This window comes from Neospora caninum, chromosome Ia (genome assembly GCF_000208865.1).
Source record: "Neospora caninum Liverpool complete genome, chromosome Ia".
NCBI lineage: Eukaryota > Apicomplexa > Conoidasida > Eucoccidiorida > Sarcocystidae > Neospora > Neospora caninum.
The window spans coordinates 2,046,505-2,065,439 of NC_018385.1; the positions used below are offsets into that span (position 1 = coordinate 2,046,505).

General features: G+C 54.0%; 3 protein-coding genes across 3 annotated transcripts; 2 read left to right on the forward strand and 1 right to left on the reverse strand.

Annotated features, from left to right (window-relative positions):
• Nucleotides 1–2,831: 2,831 nt before the first annotated feature.
• Nucleotides 2,832–5,315, forward strand: NCLIV_002180 (hypothetical protein; the record flags this gene model as incomplete). The annotated part of the gene is made up of 1 exon (XM_003879717.1): nt 2,832–5,315. One exon carries the CDS (start codon nt 2,832–2,834, stop codon nt 5,313–5,315), a length of 2,484 nt encoding a protein of 827 aa, XP_003879766.1.
• A 3,331-nt stretch (nt 5,316–8,646) lies between these two features.
• NCLIV_002190 (conserved hypothetical protein) lies at nt 8,647–9,903 on the reverse strand (the record flags this gene model as incomplete). Its single annotated transcript, XM_003879718.1, has 3 exons — nt 8,647–8,946; nt 9,226–9,304; nt 9,803–9,903. The coding sequence occupies 3 exons, from the start codon at nt 9,901–9,903 to the stop codon at nt 8,647–8,649; spliced, it is 480 nt and encodes a 159-aa protein (XP_003879767.1).
• Nucleotides 9,904–14,520: 4,617 nt separating this feature from the next.
• NCLIV_002200 (putative zinc finger (CCCH type) protein) lies at nt 14,521–18,893 on the forward strand (the record flags this gene model as incomplete). The annotated part of the gene is made up of 4 exons (XM_003879719.1): nt 14,521–15,373; nt 15,577–15,709; nt 15,855–15,906; nt 16,149–18,893. 4 exons carry the CDS (start codon nt 14,521–14,523, stop codon nt 18,891–18,893), a joined length of 3,783 nt encoding a protein of 1,260 aa, XP_003879768.1.
• Nucleotides 18,894–18,935: the final 42 nt, after the last annotated feature.

The following is an 18,935-nucleotide window of genomic DNA, read 5'->3' on the forward strand; positions in this document are numbered from 1 at the left end:
GCTTTGAGACAGGCAAGAGCGAGGGGAGACGGCGGAGAGTTTTGCTCGAAATCAGGCTTTTAGATGATTCTAGGACCGCCTCTATCGAGGTGGGAAAACGCGAGGAAAGAGCAGACACAAAAACCCAGAAGATTCGCCGCCCTCGCTGAAGCCCCTGCTTGGATTCTGCTCATGCCGACACAAGATACACGCAAATGTGCACACATCTCGCTCCTTTAGACACGTTGGTTGCGAAGGTAATACGCGTTTCTTGACAGGTTCTCTCCGAAGGTGCGCACCTTCTGAACCACGGGCGCGACATGGGGTTTAAGGCATGCGCTTGGAGACTGCTCGCTGCATCCGTGGAAACGTTTTTTCACAGGCGCGGGTCTCTGGAAAAGGGAACCGCATCAGGTTTCTTTAGGTGGAGGGCCCAAACGGGGGTTACGGAATCGCTGCACGAAAGCAATCGAGCGCTCCGTTATCAAACTTGCAAAAAATCCGTGCTCTCGAACACTGTTCTATTCCTTTTTTTCGGCTGATGGCTGCAGTATCCTGTCTCGATTGCTCCTCACGCCCCTTGAACAGCTCGCATACGCAGACACGCACCGCTCTCTCCTGCAGCGGCGGTTTCCCCGGTGAAACTGCCCCATTTCTACCGCGAATCGCCAACAATGACGGGCCCTATTCCCTGAACACATCGCTTTAGTTCTTGGGAAACGACTTCCGAACCCCCAATATAGATTGCTACAAAGAAGTTACCATATCCTCCGAACAAAGCCGCGTTCAACATCTAGTTAGAGAAGTAGCAGCAGGATGGGAATTTAGGATGTTGCATGCTACAACTGCCTCTTTCGTATTCTTGTGTATTTTAATTCACAACACCACGCAATAAACGCTCAAATCACGCTCAAGCAGAACACTGGAGGCGGAGCAAAACTACCGAGGGCACGAAGAAGGCATGCGCTCTCAGCGGCGTTTTTGGAGGCCGTGCAAGCCTCCTCTTAGTGACAGTGACTTTTTTACGGTTTTCCTTCGTTTCAGGCTTTCTCCATCAAGTTGCCTCTTCTTGCTCTCCTCTCTGCGTCTCTGTCTCACTCGCTTGTCTGAGTCGCCCATAGCGCAAAGTAGAAATCAACAAAAGCGGCAAAAAACGGTCCGTAGCATCGCAGAGAAGACCCGAAAGATGCCTGGGAAAGTACGTTTGTCAGGACCGGCCAAAACCGTTCGTTTGGGAACGACTCGCACAGTTCCTCTGCAGTGTTTTTTGAGGATGTGAAACAGGACGGCCTCAGTGGTTCACGGGAGACTAAGGTCGTTAATAGGTATCTGCATGGGTGTCTAAGTCTTTTCTGTTTCATGTGAGTGTAGAACCCGTTTGCCTATTCTCTGCCTCTTTTCGCGTTTGCCCTTTCCTCTGGTTTTTCGAAGTAGAAGTCTTCGCCGGCTATTTATGCTACTTATCTGGGCACTCGAAACTTGTTTATACCCAAGTTTGACGGTGCTGTGACTCCTCAGGCTTGACGTGGGTTGAAATCTGTGGCGAATCGCTATCTGTTGTTGTGGCCTCGCTCACACATACCTACACACATCAGCTTTGCTCACATTTCCAGATGCGGAGAGAGACAGCCCAATTTGCATTCATGCTTGTCTTGTACAGATCCGTCGACGTCGTCCCTCCATTGCTTGAGTCTTTCTCGAACGCAGCAGATGTCCTATTAAATAAGAATGCGTGCTTTTGTCTCGTAGACCTTCTGTATCGTTCTTGGGGGACATGTGAGTTCCGTAAGAAGATGAGATTTTGGCGACACGCAAAGATACGCAAAATCTCCCCGGTCCTGATATCCCAGTAGGGCACCCGTATAGAAGGCCACCTTGTTTGAGAACCCAACAACTACTCATTGATTTTTTGACTCTTGGAATCCCCTTTTTTCTCAGGAATGGCGAAACGTTGCCGAACAGCTCCTCGGTCCATAGATCAGTACCGTCAATAAGTGCATGTATATATGTATAAGTCGCCGTCGAGATTGTCCATTTCTCTTCTATCGCGTCAGCTTTCTATGTGTGTCCACGATACTTGCATTCGTTTTGCATAGTTGCGTGCGTCTGGGAACGCCGGTTAGTGCTGCCTTTCCTGTTGAATTTCTTCTAGACTCGTCTTTTCCCGCCGAGTGGAGAAGATGGGGTTGCTTCGGGAACCGCCACGGTTCATGCCTAAATTGCTTCTCTGTCTCTGGAGTTGCTCGTTTCTTGCATCGCTTCTGAAGACCACAGATGCATGCAGTGCACCTCAGTACCAACCAGATAATTTTGAGCCCACAAAAAGCCTCGAACGGCGACGGCTGGAACCCGTCTCTTGGCCGACGGAAAACGAAGCGTTCGCACCACCGAAGGCGCCCGGTCTTGCGCAGAATGCCGTGGCTGAAAACTCGATTCATTCTCGCAGCGTTTCAGGGGAGAGACAGGACAGACAGAGCAAGAAGGACGAAGGAATTGGCAACCTTGAACTCTTCTTCCTTGCTGCTGATGCAAAAAGTCGTGAGGGAGAGCGACACACTGGCGCAGTCAACGCCGACGAGCCGACCCTTGTTGATGCGTCTTCATCGTCGTCAGCGTTCCCTCTCTCGCGTCCTTCCTCGTCTCCGACTCTGTTTTCCGCCACTCGGCGGGAAGAAATCCTCTCTAGAGGGGGCGGACAGTCTCCTCTTGAACTGAAACAGACAAGCGAGCAGCAGGGCGGTGAGAGCGGAACTTTGAGGGATTCCCTTCCGCATCTGGAAGCTCCGAGGTCTTCTCCACTATCTTCGAATCTTTCGTGTGCAGACAGTGCTCAGTGTGCGAAGATTGCAGAAATGATAAAACGCGATATGAACCCACGAGCCGATCCTTGCTACGAGGTAGAGGAGTACTTTTGTGGCGGGTGGAAAGCCCGAACTTCTCTCCCAGCAGACGAGAGCTCGTGGACTCTGTCGTTTGACACTTTAGCACGCGACACAAGAGAGTACTTGAAAACAACGCTAGAGGCAAGAAGCTGCGCGGATATGCGGGCCGAGCTCCGGTCGAGAAGCCAGAGGGGGGGCGACAGGATAGTGAAAACGAACGCTCTCCATAGCGAACGCGATCCGAAAGTGTCGCTTTCCTCCAGCCACAGCTCCCCGTCTACTGTGTCCGGAGAAACAAGGGACCGGGTAGATGAGTGGGACGTGCTCGCTGCATGCATGTACGAAGCCTGCATGGATGAGGAGGCGATCGACGCTCGCGGGGCAACGCCCCTTACAGATCGCATGTTTGGTGGATCCGAGGCAGGTTATGTGTCTCTGGACTTCTTGCTCGATACGGACTTCGAAGCCGAAGCACGAGAACTCGCACGCGGAACGGCGCACCCAGATGCGTCGCCTTGGATGTTTTCTGAGTCGCGCGAAACAGTGCTTGTGCAGCGATTACAAGCGATATTCCACCGTCTGAAAGACGTGTTGTTCTGGTCGGCGTATGTGGGCCCAAATGAGCTACACCCCGACCAAGGACAAACTTTGAATCTGGGGAGTCTCAAACTCGGCTTGTCGTACCACTTCTACGAAGAGGGTCACGTGGACTATCAGATGTACTACAAAGAACACATCGCCAACATTCTCCAGATATTCGAGGCACACTTGCTGAAGACGCACCCCGAGTTGATTCAGGGAGCTCAACTGCGAAACCCGAATCTGAGACGCAGCTACTCCGAGCGAGCGCAGAGGATCTTTGACTTTGAAAAAAACGACCTTCGCCCTCTGGTCCTCTCTCCCGAAGAAACACGGAAAGTGACACAGTACACACACGAAATTACATTTGGCGAGCTGAAGGCTTCCACTGGGGCCTTGGATGTCGAGGCGCTGCTCCATCTGTATTTCGACATGCTGCCTCAGAAAGGAGAGCAGGCTTTGTCCCCCTGTTTGGACGGGAAGATCGCCTTCACGTCTTCAGGCGTCGTTGTAGACGACAGCCTTGTGCTCCTAATCCACGAAAAAGACTACTTTGCCAAACTCGAGACGACGCTGCGCTCTGTCGACTGGGCGGTCTTACACGACTACCTGCTGTACAAAGTTGTCAGAAGCGACGCGAGTCTGTTGTCTAGGGATTTTCGCGACGAGATTAAACGCTACTCGAAGCGGGTCACGAAGGCCGAGCCACTTCCCCGCTGGCGCACGTGCGTTTCGTCTGTGCCGCAGTGGATTTTGTCGCGGAGTTACGTGCTCGGGCGGTTCGACAGAGAGAAGAAGAAATCAGTCCAGCAGATGGTCTCAACCATCCGCACGGCATTCAAGAGCTTACTGGAAGAGTACGCGTGGATGGACCAGTCGACGCGTGATGAGGCGCTTGAAAAGCTCGCAGGGATGAAGGAGAAAATCGGCTTTCCTGACTGGCTTCTAGACGACTACGAAACGTACTTCACGCGATACTACGGGGACAAGTCCGCCGCACTGAAACTCGCAGACACCCACTTCGAGATCCAGTGGCGCCTCGGTCTCGAGGCGATTCGGTCCCAGCTCGCAGAATTCGGAGAACCTGTTGATCGCAACGAGTGGGCGATGAAGCCGCACAGTGTAAACGCGTATTTCTCGCCCTCGCAAAACGAGATTGCCTTCATGGCGGCGGTCCTCCAGGAGCCGTCGCTCTTTGTGGCCAGCCCCGGGGCAAGCCTGGGCGAGGAGACCGTCGTGAAGGCGCTGAGCTACGGCGCGATCGCCGGGGTGATTGCGCACGAAATCACTCACGGCTTCGACGACGTAGGGAAAGAATACGACGTCAACGGACGCCTGCGGAATTGGTGGACGCCGGAGAGTGAGGCAGCCTTCAAAGCAGAAGCCACGTGCATGAAAGACCAGTACAGCGGGTACAGCGTCGTTATCGCAGAGGTAGATGATGTTGCAGAGGCAGAGAGCAGACACGCGAGCCGGGAAGTGAAAGAGGTGAACACAGATACAAACACCAGACAGAAAACAGTTCGAGTGAGAGGCGACTTGACTCTAGGGGAGAATATCGCAGACAATGGCGGGATTCAGCTGGCCTGGGCAGCTTTGAAACTCGAATTGTCGCCTGAGCAACTTGCGTCGCGACCCCTGGAGAACTACGGGATCCCACTCACAACCGCGCAACTCTTCACTTTTTCCTGGGGACATTTCTGGTGTGAGATCGCTCTGGACAGCTTCATTCGCCGGCAGGTTGAAACTGACCCGCACTGTCCCGCGCGATTCCGCATTCAGGGCCCTCTAGCCAATTTCCACCTCTTTGCTGAGCAAGAACAGTGCCCAGTGGGAAGCGTGATGAATCCAGAGAAGAAATGCCGAGTGTGGTAACCGAGAAGGTTGGAGCGTTCGGAGGAAAACAACGCAAGCCTTGCACACAGCCTCTTGTAGTGCGCATCGGCTAGGGGGGATGCAGCCAACGGAAGGTTTTGCGACCGCATGCCGAAAGTATGTACGCACATTTTATGTAGCGGAGTGTGTCAGCGACAGTTTCTAGTTTGCGCTTGTCTCTCACTCTCTATATAGACAGATACCCAGATTTTAAGCTCAGCAGACACAGATGGTGAGGTGGGGCGAGTCGTACAGGAGACGCATTCTGAGTGAAACCATTCAATCCCGTAATACTCACATCTCTACCAACCATGCTGAACGCATACATCTCTTGGCCGGCAACGCGGGATACCGGCGAGTCGATTTATGTGATGCTTGGTATCTTTAAACTCCATCGTGGAGTCAATGTGCACACGTGTTGGCGAATCTTTCAGGACCGTGTAAAACGCTCAGTGTGCGTTAAAACCCCAATTAGATGACTCCCAGTTTGTTTTCTATCGCAACCTAGACGTGATATACACCACAGATTTTGAAACGACACGTGCTCTCTTGCAGATATGATGGTCTCTTTGCATATGTATTACCATGAGCCATGGCAACGTCTTCATGCTTGTAAATACGAGGGTTTATCCCAGCTGCAGATACATGCTCGTCGTCCCTTACCTTTTTCCTTTTCACGTTCTGATTCCTCCCGTTCTCTGTAACAGGTAGCTGTCTACGTAACGAAGGTGTGTGCGCGCGGCCCGTGAAATATCCGCGTTCTCCCTCCCTAATCGCAGAGAGACGCATTGTGTGTTCCCCATCGTGGGTTCGTGTTAAGCGTCAACGATGTTTCTTTATGCTCTCTACAACAGCATGTTTGTATACCTCGCAGGAACAAAAATGAAAACGACTAGGGAATGCATCGATGAACATACAGGAGCTCTGAATCTCGTTCCGGGACAAGTCGGCGGCTGCCTTACCGTAGTTCAGCGGTCCCGATTTTCACGACAGAAAGTGACATTTACCTGCTTTTTTTCTCCCACATCTTCGTTAAATACGCGCGCACCGCACTCACGCATCCGAATATGACGACGATGCCTTGCAGCTCGCGGGTAACTGCCTTCAGCACCATAGGAACTCTACTGGGTATCAAAACACGAAGATTGCATCTCTGTGGAGCCTCCCCACTGAACGCCTCTGTGGCACGCTCCTGCGCCTCGACAGGCTCTAGCGCCTTGTGTCTATGGCGCGAGGAGAAAAGGCTGCTGAAAAGCGGAAAGGCATGCGAGAGCGCAGGACAGACAACAGAGCGGAACATGCTTTCTTCATAGGATATTTGGTCTTCACGATAGAGCCGCGGATGGCACACCAATTCGTCTCAGGAAATGCGTTTTCCTAAAAAAAAACTGCGTTTGGCGGCAGACGCCGACTGCACCAAGACAAAGTTCGAGGACAAACGGGGAGGAAAAACGTGACTTCAGCGGCGTTGCCAGTAGCCTCTGTCGGCATGCACCGGTGCCAACCACGAAAAGTATGTAAAAGCGAAGTGAGATTTATGGAAGCTCCGAAAAGCACAGCAACCTAGGTACACAGTATAAATATACGCCGCAACCAAGATTTACCAATACACTTCATATCTGTATATACACACATGTGCTCCATAGGAATATGTGCCCATTCCAGTATGCATGCATACACAGATACATACGTATCTCTCTCTGCAAACATATGTAGTGCTTGTGTGGTTGTGTAAACAGGAGCGAGTGTGTCTTGCGGGGGAGACGACGGAGCAAAGGAGCAGTTTGTGTTCAATGACCTTTGTTTCTGTCATTCAACAGCGAAGGGGCCAGAACAACCAAAGCGGCCGATGGGCGCCATAAGGAAAGCAACTCGCCGAGAGATTCCACGTAGAAACAGAATCGGGAAAAAACGGACTTGCTCTCCTCCGCTCAAACCGACTGGACAGAGACATATGCACGCCCATGCATATATATACAAAAATGCATGTGAGTGTGTATTAAAAGCCGGTCCATACGATGCAAATGGCGTCCATACAGCTGACCGGAACCTGAGAGGTACAGAAGAAGTTTGCACCAGAGAGGTAAATCTCTCTGGCCCTTTTCCCCTCGCCTGCTTCAAATTCCTGCATGCCGCTCAAACAGCAGGCCCGAACCTGCGTGAAAAGTGAGACCCGACAACTCCAAACTGGTTTACCGGTATGTGTATATACATATCCAAAATCAATGTACACAGAATTATGCACGACACAGCATTGGGTCAGGCACTCCTGCGCCGTAGAGGTTCTCGACTCGTCGACACACACACACATGCGGAGAGGAGGCAGCAGGAACGGCTGACTCTCTAATTCAGACTCAACGCAGCACCGGCCACATGCAACCCCGTCGAAAACGCATCCACAATAAAAAAATGAATATATGCATGCACATCTGTGTATTTGTATTGGCCCCCGTACATGCTTACAAAGACGCATACACGCATTTAGGAATGTACACGTTTGCACAACTCTACGCATCGGGACTATACTCGCACATAGAGATAGACTTCCATCGACACAGACCGTGTGCCAAAGAGTCTGCATGTTGAAATGGGAAAGGCGTCACGGCCGCAGAAAGGCTCCCGTTTGACACAAGGTCGGGGGTAAACAACTAAATCCTGGCTGCTGTATCTCGAGACCTTGCCCGGTCTTTCCTCTTCGTGCCCCACGGCCCCCACCGAAGCTTGTGTCTTTTCCCCACTCAAGTGAACGGACCACGAATGCCATGAGGGACGGATGTCTCTTCTCTCCCGTTTTCACCCCCTCTTGCTTCCTTCTCGCTTTGCTCCTTTTGAACTTTTTTTGCGAATCGATGATGCCTCGGAATGGGGCCCGTCTCTCCACTCCGGTGTTTTTGAGACCCATTGGTTTCGAGTTTTCGAGAGTTCTTAAGGCGGAAACGCAGCTTAAAAAAAACCACTCTCGCTGAAGCCAGAAACGACTCTCTCGCCAAACCAGGAGAAAAAGGTCCTCGAACACTTGTCTTTCTCGCCCTCGCCGCCGTGCCTCTCGCCCTATCCACAAGACACTCTTTCACGACAACGGTATATACGCAGCCACCTACATTCAGCGTACATGTGCACGCTTGCACTGTATCTCGCAACGGGGCGCAGCTGCTCTGTGGCTCCCTCCTTTCGTGAATTCGTCAGTACCGGAGGACGCGCTCCGCAGAAGAAACAGCAACACTTCGCCTTTCATTCCTCGTTTTCGACCGCTCGCCACGAAATTCTTTGTTTCGCCCTCACGCCTTTGCGTCCACTGTCCATCTGCTTGAGTTTCCACGCTCTCCCTCGTTCACTTTTGCTTCTTCTTTCTCTTGTTGGTGACGACTTGCCACTCGCCTTCGCCGGCACCCTCTCCGTCTCGCGAGTCCACCGGCTCATTCGCCGCGCGCGAGCCCGTTCCACGTTCTTCGCCATCGCCTCGAGAAGTCTCTCCTTCTGCCATCCCTTGGTTTGTTCGGCGCTTCAGCTTGCCGTCCGGCGTCAGCGAAGCGCCCTCGCCTCGAGCGTCCGCGTCTTCACCCGAGGCAGAGAGCACGCCATCTGACCCCGACGCCGGCTTCTTCTTGCGAGAGCGGCTCTTCCCCCCTGCCTGAAGTGAGGCGCATACAAAAGGACAAGAACGCAAGCAGAAGAGTTGCTCACGAGCAACCCGGGAGGCGCGGGAGGGAGACGCTGGAAAAGGCGACTGACGGTAGATGTACAAACACACGTATATTTCTTTGTGGTGCGACGACGCTACGAAAAGGGGGTGCACGGTCAGAACAAATAGCGCCAGAGGTCCTCTGTTGATGTCCTCCGAAACATCCAGCGGAGACAGAAACACCGACACTCGAAAAAAGAACTCCGAACCGTTTTTTCACAGTCTTACGCGCTTGTGGACGGCTGCAGTTGGTTGGCGATATTGAAGGTACGAGACTCCGACCACTGCGAAGAAGGCGACAAAGAGGCTGAAAAAACAGAAAGAAAAACACGAGGGCAAACGTCGCCGGATCCTGGCTGTCACCCCCGCAGAATCGAACGGTGATCCGCGTTTCTGAGACGAAGACTAACGGAATTCACCGCGCCGACTCGAAAAGAAGCGTACATACACGCCTCGAGAGTTTCGTATACGCGGTGATTCACGCATATTTGCAGAGGCACATATACACACGCATACGCATTCAGGCCTGCACAAACATATGGCTAAGTCTGCTGATCAAGCCCAATACAAAGGGCGGTTACCATCCGTAGCACGTGCCTTCTATGCGGAAGTCTAGGAAAAAAGTGTCCTTGTGCATGCCTACGCACGTAGGTATATCTATATGTCGAGTTCGTCCCGTTAGAAAACACGTAACATTGCCACAACCATAGAAAAGACGGGGGATAAATAGCAGCTCGTCCCCGTATCCTTGGAAACGCGGTTCGCTGCCGGATTGCCTGCAGCCGATTTCAGTGCAGACACCTACGCAAGTGTTACGTAAATGGGATCGCCTTCTTGAACCTGAGCAGCATAGTGCTTGAGGGCGTGGGCGACTCTCTCGAACAACGGGGCTGCCCAGTTGGGCATGTGAGCCGCCATAGTTCTCGGCAGCTGGCGTTGGTGCCACGTGTTCTCGTTTTGTCTGTCTATACACTCCGGCTCGACCGGCCAGGATGCTTCTGAGTAGCAGTAACACGCCAGATCCTGTTTCCGAGGCGGCGTTTCCGCTAGTCAGCCAATTCGTTTTCAAGGCAGGGGACTGAACTGACGAGACTCTTTCCGGCGGCAGGCCGGCGGATCGGCACTGGGGAGCGAAGAGGAGAGCGAACAGGAAGCGATACGGTACGAACGGAGACGAGATAAAGATGAAGAAAAGAAAAGAAAAAACTGAACCAAGAGATTCCTGAAGAGGAAGAGAGGGAGCAGAAGACAGAGGATGGAGTTAGAAGCGAATGACAGCCTCGAGGTTGCGACACAGGCGTACTATACAGCACTGTCTCAATTAAGACGCCCGTAAAAAAGCCCCAGTCCAAGTTCCCCAAATACCGGAAAACGGAAAAGGAAAACTACCGGTAAGAACTCTTGACTATCGAGCACGGTGAAGAGGAGCGTACAAATGCCCAAAAACCAGCTTCGCGGTATGGGGGACACCTCCTTGCACGCGAACTAGACTGTCACATGCATGCACGAAAACACCGAAAGTTTCGGAAAAAAGAAACACGCCTTCACGTTTTAGCGTGAACACATGCATCTACCAACGGGTAAATATTGTTTTTTTTTGTGGCGAGAGTGAAGAGGCAGCTCCTCTCCTTTCTTGTGGCAACAGAGCGCCCGCTGGTTGCGGTCTCTTTACAGGGGAGAGCCCGCGCGCAAAGCACTCTGTTCTCTAGTGTGTGTCAGATGCAGGAGTCGCCAAAGGCGGAAGGGAACAGCGGGGAAACACACGCAGGACTGAAGAGAATAAAGCGAACCTGTTTCTTGGCACGATCCTTTTTGTTTTCCCTCTGTTCTGCAAAAGAAACTGCGTCAGGCACGTGTTGTGCTTTGTTGGCGTGGAGAGAACACAGACGCTCCGAGCGCTAAAGCTGTGGAAAACGATACCACGTGTAGCTCATGTTGGTACAGAAGACATGTTTAGTCTGTTTCCTTCCTTGAAGGAAAAAACTTACACATTTGTACAAAAGTAAGTGGAGGTTATGGCAGGCAGGAAACGCGGAAAGCTCGGGGACAAACAAACAACTTACAGAGCTGCTGTTGCCACCGAGAACCAGGAGGTTGCTGTTCTGCAACGGGCATCTGGCCACGCCGCCAGATGCCTGTTACCACTACCGCTCTTCATACACTGCTGAATGTGCGGTTATGAACGGCAACTATGAATATCTAGGTACAAGTGAGTAAACATCCATGCACATATGCATGTAAGGAGAGAGCGCGATCATTTGGACCTGAACGGAGCGGGAACAGCAGGTCAGCCCACTCACGTGCGCAGAGGTACTTTTGCAAAACCCTGAGCATAATCGTGGCGTGCTACGTACGGACGTACCAGTACGACGTGCCAAAGTTCTTGAAACACCTTATGCACCACGAGAGTGAGTCTACGGGATTATGAGTACGGTGCATTCAATTCGAACCAAAGATCCGTAGCCTACGGGAGGCGTCCCCACTCCTCGTGCTCAAGACTGTGCTGGGCACCCTGGGTCACATATACGGCATGTGAGTACATCCCCCTTTCCTGACTCGATTGCTGAACTCTTACATTTCCATATCCCGCGTAGAGATAAATGAAGAAGCTTGATCCTCAGGCAGAAACCTCAACGAGGGCACATCCCAGCGTAAAAGAATCGTCACCGGCGGGTGAGAGATACATTCGTGTCCGCTCCACGACGGTGACGTCTTAGAGAATAGCAACGAAAGTCAAAGTGTACTAACAGGTAAATAAAGCAAACAACACTCATGTTCCAAATTGGGGAAGAAACCTCCCCGTACGACTGTGGGCGTGTGCCTCTGTATGTACACTATCGTAGTTCGACTTCGTAGTGGAGGCGAAAAAAGCCCAGCTTCCCATTGAAAAACGAAATAAATCCTATCAACCTTCGGGAGCTTCCATAAGTTCGTGTTGAAGCTTAAAACGATAGACGTTTCACAGGTGTCTGTTGGTTTTGGTTTTGAGGGTCGCGCAGTCAACCGACGTGTCTTGTGCCGACAGCAAAGCGCCGACGCACGGGGGGGAAAGCGGCCGCGCGACGTTACCCGTGGCGCGAATTCCAGCTTCTGTTAGGTGAGGGAATTTCCCGAGACCGCCGCAGAGCTGGAAGACAGAAAAAGAGAGAATAGACACGAAAAAACAGTGAACGAAAGACCTGGAGAAAGAGAAAGGGAACTGAGCGCAGAACAGAAAAAAACTGCCATTGCCCCTCAACATGACGAGTCCCCCCACTGTGACAGATTTCGGCGTTTGTTGCTGTCGTCTCAAAGCCATGTGCGTCTTGGTCTCGCTTTTGCCCTTTCTATTCCATCTTTCTTCCAAAGATCAGCATGGATGCTCATCTTTTCCCCGTGCAAAAATTCCACCAAGTTTGCCCTGGACCCTCTGCGTGCGTCGCGGTTGAATTGCCACTCTGTCTTGTTCACTGAGGTCGACCGGGGGGAGTACCCTGCGCGGTATCGCCAAGTGTCCTCTCTCGCTTGAGCTTAGTTTCTTTCGAGAGGAAAACCGCGAGACATAAATCTTTTGTTTTTACTCTGGACCGAAAGAAGACAAACCATTCGGAGTCATTTCCGACTTTGAGGCTCCAGACGGCGTCAAAACCGCGTCTTCGGCTGGCTGGCGCTCTCGCACATGAGTACGGTTCTCAAGTCTCTTTGCCCGGCCAAGCAAGTTGCCCCGACTCGCTGAGCGCTTACCGTGTCTGGGATATGAGGGCTACGAGCACGCGCGACAAACACTTTCAATCTTGTTGCGTGTGTCTTTTCTCTTGGGTGCACTCCTCAGAGTCTTTCTCTTAGTTTATGAGAAACGTTTCGATTCAAGTAGAACACCGGGACAAAGAAGCTCCGGAAGACAGGAAACTACCCTCCGTGAGTGTACTACTTCCTGCCGATCGGAAGGCAAACGCCTACCACCATCCGACGCCGGTGAGATTGAGAGTCTCTTGAGTCAAGCCGCATCGTGTCACGGCTGAGAGCTCGGAATATTTTCTGCCTGGAAAAAGATCCGGTCTTCGTCGCACATCCCACAAAGTCTAAAAGAAGCATTGGTGAAAAGAACACCTCCGCGGTAACACGCCGGCGGACGCTCCGATGGCGAAGACAATTCGCCACCGCCTGACGATCATCTGTGCTGTGAAGGCGCACGCCTTTTTCAGCTGAAATTGCGCATTCCACTACCTGACCGTGCGGAAAATCTACGTTGAGAAATCAGCAGATTTGAGAATCTCGGTCTCAGCAAATACCGCCAAACACGCGAAGCCGAGTCGGCCAGGTCTTTGCTATTATATTTACGTGTACAGCGAAATTTGAAGAATTCGGGTGGCTCGTGACGTGAAGGAACGCACCAACTCAAGCGACTTTCGGCAAAAATTGAATATAACGCTTATCAACGCTTTCGGATCTCGGCGCTGTTGTTGGTGTTTTCTTTTTGCCTCGTTTTCCTCCGTGCTCTTTCGAGACACCGTTGCGGTCGCCTGTCTGTGGCTAGCCAGAAGCTCCTCAAATCTACTGGGCGCATATTCCGTGGACTCAAACTTTTCCTCTTCCTCCCCACGTTTAACTAACAGAATGTGTAACCGTTTTCGAAGGGGGGACAGGAAGGTCATCTCAAAATCAAAGCGGTCTATGGCGAGCTTCGTAGTGTGAACGAAATCCATAGAGAGTACCTTTCGCCGCTCAGGCGCATATCGAGCCGCCCGTACAGGACTGCACACTCCTCGGAAAAATATTCATTTGCCGCCATCTCAACAAGAAAATCCTCTGAATATATTCTGGTTGTTCCCTTTTTTTGTTTCGTCGAAATCGGAGGATTTTGACCTTTCTACGGTCTTCCCTGCGCCTCTGTTTCCAACTCCCTGGAATTAGACACGCACTTTGAGTGCGTCGAGTCCGCGTTTTCTCGCGGATCTCTCGCGAGTCTCGCGCAGTCCGGGTTGAGAAACTGGAACTCCGGCCTGTTGAAAAGACAGATCGGTGATGTGCCGCGTGGACGTGAAGCCGATTCCGTTTTTTCTCGTCCGAGCGCCGTGTTGTTTTTCCTGACTCTTGCTTCCGGTGGTTTTTAGACTTTGTTGAGAGGGGATTCGCGCAGTCGTTGCAGGACACCTACCGTGCCTTTCAGCCTCTCTCACCTTGTCCATCATCCATCCGTACACTTTTCTACCGCCGAGAGGTCCCGGAGTTCTACAGACACGGAGTGTGAGTGGCTTCGAGTGAGTCTGAAAGATAGAACCTCTCTCTTGCCGCTTTTTTTCCGAAACGTTTTCTCTGTCGTGTTTTCATGGACGGCTACGTGTTCAGTCGATTTCCGTGGGACAAGACAAACATCACTCTTTGAGGAGGGCGAAGTGCGAGATGATCAAGAGGACTACCGTGTTTCTTCCAAAGTGTCCAGGAGAGACATAAGTTGATTTCTACGCCTCCTCTTCCCGTTGAGGGTACATCTGCCGTGGTCTCACTGTTGCCTTTCAGTTCAGCTGGGCCTTTGCTCTCATCATGGATGTAACATCGATCTCAGGCGACGGGTTCGGCCCAGGAAAGGCCGAGAAGGGATCCTTTCCGTCCCTCCATCGCTATTCGGTTCAACCCTTGGGAGACAGCCGCAGTACCGCGCCGAGCTCCAGCAGCTCGCGTGGACAGTCTGCCGACGATCGCCGCGCGACGTGTGTGAACGCGAGGAATGGCCCGGATGCAGACGTCCAGTTTTCAACTCCGTGTTCAGGTTCACTAAATGAAATCGTCGCGCAAAGTCCGAAGAATGCAATCGCAAAAAAGACGGTTTCGCCGTTGTGTTCTGATGGCGTGGCGGAGCTAAAAACGCGAATGGACCGGGCTATTCTAGTGGACAAGACAAACGAAAAGGGTGTTGGCTCCAAAGCACAGAGTGGCGATTTCACTGGTGAAACCGCTTCTCCATTTCGGTCGTCTTCGCCGAGCACCGAAGAGCTTACTGTTGCAGCGGTCAGTGATGAAGGGACTGTCAGTCCGCCTAACGGCACTGAAGGGCCATCCGCGAGTGCGGAGAACGCGACTTCTGCGGAGGGTTCCGGTGACGGCGCGCTCAAATGGGACCGCGCATACTGCAAACATTTCCTTTTTGGGCGGTGCGCGCGCCGCCGTTGCCGATTTCTCCACGGAGATGCCGAAGTTGTGCAACAGCAAAGACGCCTCCTCGAAATGGACACGGCTGCGGCGGCGGCTGCTAATGGCTCCACACAGAGTGAAGAGTCGTCGACGAGAAACGCGGGAGCCGCAAATCCGCGACAGACGCGCGAAAGAAAAGCCGGACAAAACCCTTCCGGTGGCGGCGCAGTGCTGGTCCGGAACGACGATCGCCGAGACGACTCCAGTAAGACTCGAGGGGGTATCCACGAGTGAAGTGCACGCAGCTTGTGGGGCATTTATGCACACTAGGGTTTGCTTGGTCATTGAGTTTCCTTTTCAACGCTGCAACACCGAGGCAACGTAGAGATCAATCGTGGTCTAGTGTGGGACATCCGGTTTCCAGCGGCCTACGGCGCGGTGTTTCCTGCTTTGTCTTTGTCTCTTCAGATAAACTGACAAACCGCTTCTTCGCTTCACACGGAGGCAACTCGAACCAGCCACAGCGTCGTGGATCTCAAGGCCAGTACACTCCCATGGGCGTACCACCGCCATGCCGCTTCGGCAACTACCAGCAACCTAAGTAAGCCCCGGCAAGTGCTGAACACCTGGACGCAGCGGCCCTGCGGTGTTGAGACAGTCGGAGCGCTCGACTGGGAACACCATCACGTACAGCGGATATCTTTACTTTTACACGCATTCAGTCTTTTCTGTGTTGCCTGTTGCAGCCGCAGCTTGAATGGTATCGCCAGTCAAGAAGGGGAGAACCGGTGCAAACAGGTGAGTCGACTGAATGAGACACTTTTCAGTTGGCATGCGAGTTGAGGATTCGAAGGGCCCTCCCCGGACGAAGTGCTGCGTAGCCATGCGGAATAAATAGGTGAACTGCTCCATGCACGACAGCCATATTGTATAACACGGGTGGTGGGGAAATATACACGGTTCCACTGGTCAAAAACCAGGAGAGTTTTCTTGCAAACGCAACGGAACTTGCATATCTTCGCCGTTCCCTTTGCCTGCAGATTCCTGGCACCGGTGTCCATCGATGCCCCCCAGGCGTGCCCGGTCAGGCGCCGTACGTCCCCTTTTTCTACAGCAACACCGGGCCGAATGGGGGTACGAACCCAGTTCGATCCCCGTCGCCCCCAGGCACGTACCTCACATCGCCGATGTTTGCGTACGGCGGACCGTCCAATAGTGACGCGTCAGGAGGAAATGGGAGCTTTGTTCCCTCGTCACAGACCTACTTTGGAAACGGCCAGGGCGCCGCGCCGTGGGTGCCTGCTACTCCTGTGCCGCCGCCACCCGCTGCAGCCCCATCACCGTTCATGCCGCAAACTCTGTACGGCTCCGGAGCACCCTCGCCGGACCCTGCGCGACGCCCGCCTCCGCCGAGTGCTTCGCAGTTCCTGGTGGCCGACAATTCCACGCCGTTGAGGAGCGACTTGGACTTTGCGCTGGCCCTGGCCTCCGCAGCCGCCGAGCAGCTGTCGCGAAGTGAGGAGAAGTTCTCAGCAGCCAAGGTCGCTTCGGTCGCTGCCCAGGAGCTCGCGGCGCAGTTGCAGGCGTCGTCGGCTCAGCGTCGCCAAGACGGGGCGAATGCCAGTGCGTCCGGGTTTCCGTGGCCGAAAGGCCTTGCGGGCGCGACGCCTCCAGGTGGCTTTCAAGGGTCCCCCGCATCGCCGCCTTCAGATCTGCGCTTTGTGCAGGCTGCCGAGTCTCTCGCGGAGCGGTGCCACATCCCTTTCGTCAGCATCTATTTGCCGGGTCAGGGGTACGTCATCCAGTTCGTTGAAGGCGTGGCAGGCACAAACAGCCCAAACGGGAGTGCGGAAAGGCTGTCGGCCTTGGCCGACCGCCAGGGCGGCAACTCGGGGTATGGCGCAAAGCCGGAAGGCTCGACTCAAGCGACACATCTCGCGTCTAAGGAGTTTCCTGGAGGCGGCCTCGAGAAGGCGCAAGTGAACAATGCCCAAACAAGTGCAGCGAGTGCGTCTGCGACTGACTCGGGCGACCTCGCCGGAAAAAGAGAAAAGCCACTTGCAGGGAATCCACTTGTCTCGACGACGCGCTCGTGGCTCGACGTCCTGAAGGCTCCGGCTGCCAGCGGTCCGTGCAAACCCAAAGGTGGGGAGAAGAAGAGCGACCACACGGCCGCTGTAGGGTCGGGGGACAGGAAGACAACACATGCGTCTGGGAATCCCCTCAGCCTTTTTGACGCCCTACAAGACATGTCTCGGCCGGTTCCACCTGCAGGGGACTCCGCTCACGCGGTCGTCGCCCCTCCAGAAGAGGCTAGCACGAGCTCAGGCTGGCCCAGTCTGACGCATGTGCAAAGACAGGATGGCGCTCAGAGTCTGGAGAGTGGCGAAACCCGACAAACGAACGCGCCTTTAGAAAGAGACACCCAGCTGCTTCCCAACGTGGGCACGGATGTGTGGGCCCGAAGCGGCGCGCCTCTCGTGGACACGGGAGTCGTCCACCCGAGCCAACAAGTACAGACAGTCCTTTCCGGAAGGCCTCAAGAACCCGCACTGGGCGTGGGTCGGCGTCTCATTTCCGCGACGGAGAGCCGGCAGGCCGGACTTCGTCAGAATCGCCAGCCAGGGACGTCTGCGGCACTTTCTGCTCAAGGACCTTCGCATCCGCATGCCTGCATTCCGGCGGCAACGTTCTCGAGTCTTAACCAGGTCCCCGAAGACCGAGACCTGAATGGTCGCAAGGGTTTGGGGGCTGCAGGGAGTGGGTGTTTCTCTCCGTCGTTTTCCTCAGCTGGATTGTTCCTTGGCGCGGACAAAGAGGCGACTGACAGTCTCCGACCTGATTTCCTGCGTCTCGGCGCGATCCGACGCGAAGACCTCCAGAAACGGGAAGCAGGGAGAGGCGACGGGTGTGTAGCTTCGTCTCCCTTTCTCAACTCGGGCGCCCCCTCTTTGCAGGACACGCTCCTCTCGAAGCTCTCGGGGTCGTGCGCGCCTGCGCCGCTGCCTTTCCAGGCGCACGGCGACCTCCCGTCCCTTTCGCTTCAACAGCAGATGGCTGCGGCGCTTTCGCAAGCTCACACGACGACTGGCGGGGCAAACACCTTCTCGTCGGGCTCGTTTCCCTGGCTGGTCTCGGACTTTGCGGCGTCCACGACCGAGTGTGGCTTCGCGGGTGTCTCTGAGAGTGCGGGGGATCTGGGCGTCTTTTCGGGGCGCGGGACCAAGGTCGGAGACGTCTCAGGTGTCGGCAGGCCACGTCCTACGGGGGACGGATGCGAAGGCGCACAGGGCGAGGTCTTCTCCGGCCACGAAGGGGTGTGTGCACTCTCGGCATCCCACGACGCCGGCCTCCTGCGGTCCGACAGATCTGGGTCCAAGCTTGGCCTGAAGCCGAAATCGCCTCCTAGGAAGCTCTCTGGGTGGATCGCTTCGGCGTTTCAGAACCGCGTAGGATCCGACCCGCGGTTTTTCTTGGATGACTTCGCCGAGGAGTTGGGCAGAGGCTTCGACCACGAGGAGGACGACGATAAACTGAGCAAAATGGACACACACTTCACTCTGAAGAGTCTCGATTCAAGGCGCAACAGCAGTCCCGGCGGAGCCGGGAAAACTGCGGGGCTGTTCCACGGAGACATGTCGCTCTCGCCCACTGCCGCCCTCATTGCATCAATCTGGCAGAAGGCCGGAATCGACGACGACGAGATCCACGAGACCCTCGGAGCGGAGGAGAGCCAGCCAGCCCCGCGGGTGAACAAGGACGGGAAGATTCTCTCCTCGTTCTGAAAGAAGGCAGGCGACGCGACGGAGGGGTCTCGCGCTCGACGG